General features: G+C 34.9%; 1 protein-coding gene across 1 annotated transcript in view; it reads right to left on the bottom strand.

Moving 5' to 3' along the window:
• Positions 1-2,115: 2,115 nt before the first annotated feature.
• Positions 2,116-8,360, bottom strand: part of LOC110039052 (malate dehydrogenase, glyoxysomal) — a 32,422-nt gene continuing 26,177 nt past the window's right edge. Inside the window, exons 6-9 of the mRNA XM_020743999.1 lie at positions 3,257-3,292; positions 3,066-3,155; positions 2,678-2,772; positions 2,116-2,438 (exon numbers count right to left, since the gene is read on the bottom strand). Of these exons, the coding sequence (XP_020599658.1) occupies positions 2,366-2,438; positions 2,678-2,772; positions 3,066-3,155; positions 3,257-3,292 (294 nt within the window). The 3' untranslated portion in view covers positions 2,116-2,365. The remainder of the gene's footprint in view (positions 2,439-2,677; positions 2,773-3,065; positions 3,156-3,256; positions 3,293-8,360) is intronic.

Genomic DNA, 8,360 nt, shown 5'->3' with positions numbered 1-8,360 from the left:
CATGGGCAGGAATGACCTGGCTGGGGGCGTCAATCACACAGCAACACGTGGCCTATTCGACCAGTACGTGGTTGACATTGATAAGTAGGAAAATAGGGGCCTTTTGTTATTTATTTAGTCCTCAAAACTTCAAAAATACATAACTTTGTGTAGAAAAATCACAAAAATAAAATAAAAAAACTCTCTTGCTCAGTGAACAGAGGAGAATAATGTGGCATAAATTTCAGGTCCATTTGATGCATAAAATATTTTTAATTAATTAAACACTATTTGGAATTATTTGATTCTCCATGCATATTAACACATCACCTTGGCTTGAAATTTTGGCATGTTGTAGCCTCTGTCAAGGGAAACATTCTCTGATTTTTCCGAAGTCAGAATAAGTTTCCTCCTCAAGCTTCTCGTCACATCTTTTTTTTTTCTTTTTCTTTTCTCAATTTATTACACATTATTCCTTCTAGGACTTTAATGATTTTGAATCCCACTCTTCTTTTCCGAAAGCATTGATTATAAAATCCTAAGTATAAAATCCTAAGAAAATTTTGGAAGGTACACCATGACTAGAGAAACCTTTGGAAATAATTTCATGGGTCAAGTCATTTAAAATGCACTTAAATTTTGCAGATACTAAATCACTAAGATAATTAACTTTGGAAAATATAAACATTTAAATGACTTGACTTTTTATCTCAATTGTGATTTATGATCCAGAAAACTCATCATAAAAATTTCAAAATATTTTGAGCTCATTTCACAACTTAAATTGATTTTTAAGGAAAAATACCACTCTTGGCATTTAAATAATTTATAAAACTATTTTTTATATCGATACATATCCTAAGTATTGCTATTAAATCAAAAGCTATATGAGCATAATCCACTGTTTAAAAAGGCGCCTAAGAATTACGCCTTGAGATCACCTGAGTATTACAGAAGTTTTTCCGTTGTATTCAGGTATTAATATTATTAAGGTTATATTTTGGTATAGTATTAAGGTTATATTCTGATAGTTTTTCCATTGTATTCTGTTATTATTATAATATTATTTTTATAATACTCAGGTAAGATTTAAGGTATTGTGAAGTAGTGATTGGTTTGGTGATTAAATAACAAGTTTTATTGCGGTTTAATGTTGATTTTTTAAGGTAATATTGTGTGCACATGTGTACAGCTCAAAAACACCAAAATAAAAATTATCTCGATGAATCCTTTTGGATTTCCTTCTTTTTTCGCTCTTTCTCTTCCTTTTGCTTGCGTGTCTCGGCCTGCACTGTCGATTCCTCTTCGGTTTCCATTATCAAGGGCTCTTCTGTCTCCATTCACACTGGGCTCTCTTCGGTTTTCAACAGCAACTCTAAAACCCAAGTTTTTTTTATTCAAAAACCCTAAAAGATGGAATGAACATCGAATGAAGGTGCTCTGTGCTCTCCTCGCTCGGGCATCGTTTGGTTTTCCGATGAAATAAACTTTCTTTCTGGCGCGCTATTAAGTTTTACCTGTTTCGGGCCAAATTCGAGCGGGGTCGCGCTGTAAGCATGCCTTAATTTAATTTTTTAAGTTGTGTGGGTCATTGTTCTAGGTGTCATCTTTTCATTGGACACCGCACGCATAGTTGCGTGTGATGTCCACACAGAATAAGACCTCCAAACAAAGAGGGTATAGGGTTTTCACATGAAGTAGAGACTGGGGAAGAGCGGTTTGAAAGAATAATAGGATTTTCATAGGATTTCAAACCACTATTATGTCAGTTACAACTGTATTTAAATATGAAAATGACGCACACTATATAAACAATAGATTATGTACATCAACGAACAGCAAAAACAATCCATGTTTGAAATACTCGTGTTAATAACTATAAATCATCAAACTAAAAATGAAGAAATGAATAATATTCTGAAGATACAACATTTTTTTTTTTTACTTTATAAAATAGTATTTCATTCTCCCCGAAAGAGAAAAAAAAAATCTAAACTTTTGCCTGCTGATTTATTAAGATAAATGATGGTTACAATTCAACAATAATGCCTGCCGGTCGGAAAAAAAAAAAACATGAGATGCGTTTTCAACTAAATTTACCTAAGAAAATACCCATGCATACTTTCTTAATTTTAATATATTCAATTTTTTCCACTAAATTTATCATTATGTCAAAAGTCAACCAAATATAGACCAGTTTTCACCTGCAGAACTTCCAATTTCCATGAACAAGGTTGATCATCGTATAAATTCTCCATAATTATTTTTGGAGTCAAATATAAGCATATTAATGAATTATTACAACATATTAAGTTATTTTCCCAGGCAGAAAATGCACATTATTACATATATACCATCCTCTCTATTTCAAAGGAATGATATTCCTTCACTTTTTAATGAAAGTAATTCCTTTCTGAATGCTTTCTGCCAATTCTTTCTTTGCTTTCTCTAATCCAGCCCTGCACCAGAATAAATAACAGAAAACTCGTCTTAAGCACCAAGCAGCAAAGAGTCGATTTTCTTATTTTAACAAAATGCACTTAAGCTATAGGTTTCAGTCAGAAGCATTCAAAAATTTACTTAATTTCATACACCAAATAGGGTTTAATCCATCAAGAATTCATAAGAACAAAATTTGCAGCTAATATAAAATATTAGAGAGAAAAATAGTAAAGATTTTTTGAGTGGGATGACAAACCTTTCATACTCACTCAGTGGTCCGAGAGGGAAGATTTCTTCAATTCCATTACGACCTAATCGAACTTTAGATGCAAAAAAAGGCAATTCTGTCACCTGCACAAGCATAATAATGCATCCAAAAAGGAGGGGGGTGTTCTTACATATAAATTACACAATTCTTATGTATTTATATATATCACAACTAAACTTTCATATTTATACATATAACATTTACGTGCATTTCATTCAAATCTTTAACATCAAATTAAAAATGTCACCTTATTACCATTTTTACTAGTGAAATACACCTTTTCATGGATAGGTTTAAAACACCAAATAACCAACGTATGCAAATTTTCCTAGAAAATTAAAAAAAAAAAATTAGCATAGTATAGCAAGTCAGGCACCTGAGAAGTAACAAACGAACATTCAACAACATCAGCATCGCCTCGCAATCCCCGCAAGCATGAATCTGCAAATTTAGCAGCAGCAAATGCCTGCAAATGAAAACAAGAAAAGAAATAATTAAATAATTAAATTAAACGAAGTTAGCAATCAGCAGAACCATTAATTGAAAATAAAATTAACAGAAGAGTACCATGGAAAGTGTTGCAGAACCAGTTCCTGCCTTTGCCTGAATCAAACATAGCAAGTTGCTTTACAATGTCATTCTCATGAATCATTTCATTCATTTAATAAAAAAATTTTAGTAACAACATAAAAAGGTTAGCATTCCTGTCTAATTATTGAGAAAGCAAATTATAAACAACCTAGCCTATAAATATTTAAGATCATGGACATTCAGAGCATTGCTTTCACATAAGCCAGCAAAAGAGTACAAGGGATGCAAAGTAGCTTGTGAATAACTTGTAGCCAATATTTCGCTTCTTTTTTTATGGCCACTAAAAGATGAGGCAAACTCATGCTGTATAGGACAGGAAAGGGCTTGGGCTTCATAAGTTACCCATTGGCAACTTTGGATTCTGTTCGTTAATTTAAATTCTCCTAGACTGAAGAGAAATATAAATCTGTTCTTTCGAGTTCAAAACCCATAAATCAGCAGATTTACATATGCAGAAGCTTAATATAAAACAAGCCTCACTTATGATACACCTATAAATGACATTTAAGCAACTTGGAACTATTTGAACGGGAACATTAAGAGGGTAATGCATTTATTTACTTTGCATTCCAACCCGTCTGGTGTTTGGTTGAATCAAAAGAAATGTAAAGTAAAATCTTGAATTTGAAAAAACCACAACTCTTATTTTCTGCATTTAGAAATCAACAAAATCTAATGATTTTAAATCCCGTGCCACAATTGCTCACAATATCCATCTACTACCACTTGCCACCACCATTACCCAACACATGTCAATAAATTTGAAATGTATCATAACAAATACACTAAAACATTTCAATGTATTTGATTTGCATCCATCCAAACAACACATGCACTAGTAAAATGCATGCAACAATTACTTCACATTACTACATGCATATAATTTCACATTTCTAAAAGCATATATTTTAAGGCATCCAATGAAAAAACCCCTAAACTAATTCCAAAGATGCAAAAATTAATTCTACAATAATACAGGATATTATATTAACTATGGAGATTATGATTTAAACAACAAATATTTTAAACTATATAAAGACATTGCACAACACTTCGCATTGTACTAATAATTTCAAGGGTTATCAGATAAAAATACAACCGACAAAAATTTTAAATGGCACTACTTAATTAAATGAGCACTTGTAACTGTTTTGTGTCATGATCAAAAAATTGAAGGTAATTCTCCACTATTGAAGAAAAATAGCAATGCCAACCAATGCATTGATACATGCTCTCTCACAGATATCTCAGGGTGATTGATATCATCTTAAGATGAAAAAATTAGATCTCTAACACCAACATAATATATTTAAAAAGCTTCTGCAAAACTAACCAATCAAATGGATTCATTAAAAATCACGTAAGTTTGGTTCCTTTAAAAGAATCTAAAATAGATAGATTTGAGACAAATAACATGAAAATATAGACTTGATAATGGTCATTTATGTAATTGTACTGAAAATGAGGATTCACAATCACTCCATAGTTGCTAATGCCATTTCCTACCATATTTATCTTTACCAACTCCATATCTTTGGCACACCTTGTTTCCTTAGCACCAACACAATATTTGATGTACTCAATCATAAGCCTTCATATAATCTCTATAATCATATGTTAATCCCTTAGTTGCTCCTCATGATTTTATATTAATTACTTCAGCACAAAAATAATCTTTATAATAGATATTTTTTTCATAAATCCAAATTGACTCCACCATGGTAATATTTTTAAAAAGCTTATGCAAAACTAATTGGTCATAACACATAAGTTTGGTTCCTTTATAATAACATTAATTTCTAGCATCTTCTTTATTCTTAAAAATTGGCACCAAAATGGATCTTCTCTAATATGTTTTTAAAAAGCTTATGAAAAACAAATCGATCACATAGATTCAAAATATAACACAAGCTGGGTTCCTTAATAATAACCACAATTTCTAGCATTTTCTTTATTCTTAAAAAATGGCAGCAAAATGCATCTCCTTTAATCATTCGATATTCTATTCGTGTTTAATGCTCTATTCAAATGATAGGCCAACCAGACTACTTTATGCCTCTCATAACTCTTAAGAGCTCATAAGGTATGTCATGTGAACGTTAACCTTCAACTCAAAGCTTATTCTTCACAGCTGAATAAACTTCTTAAATCAATTTATCATATACTTCAAGCTTTAATTCATCACGTTCCTCCAAATATAATTCTTTCTTGATACTCACAATGTCAAATCTATCCATCTCTCTCTCTCTATCTAACTATCTATATGTATAGATCGCATGCATGCACCCTTTGAAGTCCTCATTTTTGTTCAGCCATTGACCCCTTTTAAAAGATATTTGAAAATAACTAAGGGTCACTTCATGCACCCCTTCAAAATTTGTCCAAATTCATTGCATCCTCTAGAGAAAGCGTTTCTGGTACTATGACGCCACTCTGGGGCGCTATGGCACCAAAGGCTGGCGCTATGGTGCCATATGATGTTGTGCCATTTTTTTATTAGGCATCTCCCAAAGCTTCTCCTGATATATATATATATATATTCTTTTTGAAAAGCCCAAGGGCTGATTTTATTGAAATAGTGAAGATACATGAAGGTTGTATGAGAAGGCCCAATAGAGGCACCCTATCCATATGATACCAAGTACAGTAATATCCCAACTAAAAGATACAGATATACTCAAAAAATTAAAAATTGCAGAAAACAAGTAGCTAGGGACAAGTCAATTTAGTCCTGTCTCTTCCTCTAATTTTAGGTGCGGAGCCAGATAACAAACTTTAAAGTGTCGTGTCATTGCCCGGAGTAACCAAAGTATCATCCATTACGTTTCTAAGTTGAAATGTACCCCCAGCCTTTTTCTTCCGTCGAGAAGTGTAAATCTGTCATTATTCATCAGAAGACTGACTCATGTGACCCTCGGTCTGATTAGATATTATAACCGCAGTAGAAGGAAAGACAGTCGTTGCTATAGCGAAAGGTTTCAGTGTATGTGAAGAGAGAATTGTCACCTCTGCACTTGATGCTTCCTGAGGGGCTATCCGGATTTTCGGTCTGAACATTATCAGTTGTAGTATGGTTGGGAGAAGGGTTCCCAGGGGCAGACACCAACTGTCTTGTGTTGATTCCCTCCTCAGGTTTGTTGGAAGCGCATTCAGACACGTGGGATGCACTAACAGGATGTTCTTACTTTTGACTATTGGTTCTCAACTGTGGGTGCAACATTTCTCCTACGAGTGTCCAAACATCCTACAGTGCTTACAGTAGTAAGGTTTTTGTTCCATAATGATTTTTTGCCAATAACCATTGTTAGCAGAACCAAGTCAGACTTCTTCTACATCTGGTAGCATAATATCTCTTTCAATCAAAATTGTTGCAGTAGAGGGCATTGAGAAGTGAATTATGGGTAATCTACCTGTAAAGGTTTTCCAAGGATAGTCTCAATTAATTGCATATAAGATAGGAAGATAGGTAAGTCAAAGAAATGAAGCTTGAGTTCAGGTAATGAGAACCAGATAGACGCAATTGGGGGTTCTTGACTGGGATCAAAATTAGAGGGTACATTTGAGCAATTTCATATGTTTGTCTTCTATTGTGATGAATTTTTGAGAAAATCATCGTGTAATCTTCTTCTATACTCAGTTGTAACACAATATGTCTTCCGTTGAAATGACCCGCCTGCCAGGCCCCAACTAATTTGAAATCTTCAAAACATTCCTGAAAATTTCCATCTTTGCGCAACCTAATTGAAACTTTTCAACTAGTGTAAATTTGTATTTTCCCGGACGAGTTGAAATTTCATCATCAGAGAAGAATATTGTTGGTTTGCCCACCTTTTTCTCTACGTTCTTGATGAGATTGCAAGCTCCATGTCCTGCAATAGAATCATGGTACATCTGCGGGAATATGGGACTATCTGCGAGGTGGAAATGGGAGCTGCATTTGTGAACCACTGTAGCATAGGAGGGTTTAGCGGGGTTATCACCGACGAGGGCAGCGGCGTAAGAAATCCCTGAGGCCATTAGCGTGCTTCACACAAGCACCGCAAGAGAAGGGCATTGCAGCAGACGGCAGAAGCATCGCAAGACTGCGACAGCGAGCAGCGTCGGCAACGACCAAGCCGAAGGCGCTTTTGTCGAGATGGAACGAGGAGGAAGACGAATCAGCCTACAGACAGAGTCGAAACCGTTGTGCGGGCCTGCGAGCCAAACGTCAGAGCGTAAGGAAGACGACACCTTGCGAGCCTGCGTTCGACTACGCCGTGCGAGCCTGCTAGCAATTGTCGTCGACGCGAACCAACGTCGACTATTGAATGAAAGCAGTGATTTTTAGCCTCCGAAATCGCCATGGAACCGCAGAATAGGAGGATGTGATTCTATTTCAATCTTTTGTCAATATCCGTTATGAGTGGTGCAAATCCATACCCATCCAGGGCTTGTTGAGTGATATCTTTCTTAACTAACACAACAAGCGTAAGAGTATCAACCTTGAGAGACTTACCGTGAGCAATTGCTAAGGAGTAGAGAATTTCCAAGTCGAACGCATATAATTTTAATCCCGGATAATTTATCCAAACAGAAACGATAGGGGACTCCGCTTTTGGATTAAAATCGACAGTCCACATCAGAATTTTCATAAAACGGTTGTTGATCTTGATAACTTTTTGAGTAAAAATACGAGTGTAATCAACATCGTGATATATCTGAATAAGTTAATGTCGACCGTCAAGTAGGCCAATATTCGAACTGCTCAATAGCTTCATATCATCAAAATCTTTTCGAGTTTTGGGTGACCGTAAAGAAATTTCTCCACTAGAGCAAAACTCCAAGAAGATGTGGGAGTACTGTTTTCAAGCTCAGTGAGAATAAAAGCTGGTTTCCCAGTTTTTTTACAAAGCTTTTTAATGAAAGTGTGATTATCACCACCTTCAAGAGCCTCGTGGAAAGATTGTGGAACATTGAGAACTTGCCAATACGGAAACTAGACTCAGAATTTGATAAAGGAGCACGAATATGAATAAGAAAGTCGCCGACATGTGTAGTGGCATAGGAACGGATTGTCGAGACCATCTCCAGAGTGGCTAAA

This window comes from Phalaenopsis equestris, unplaced genomic scaffold (genome assembly GCF_001263595.1).
Source record: "Phalaenopsis equestris unplaced genomic scaffold, ASM126359v1 Scaffold234953, whole genome shotgun sequence".
NCBI lineage: Eukaryota > Viridiplantae > Streptophyta > Magnoliopsida > Asparagales > Orchidaceae > Phalaenopsis > Phalaenopsis equestris.
The sequence above is the reverse complement of the archived record's forward strand: the minus strand, read 5'-3'. Positions and strand labels throughout refer to the sequence as shown.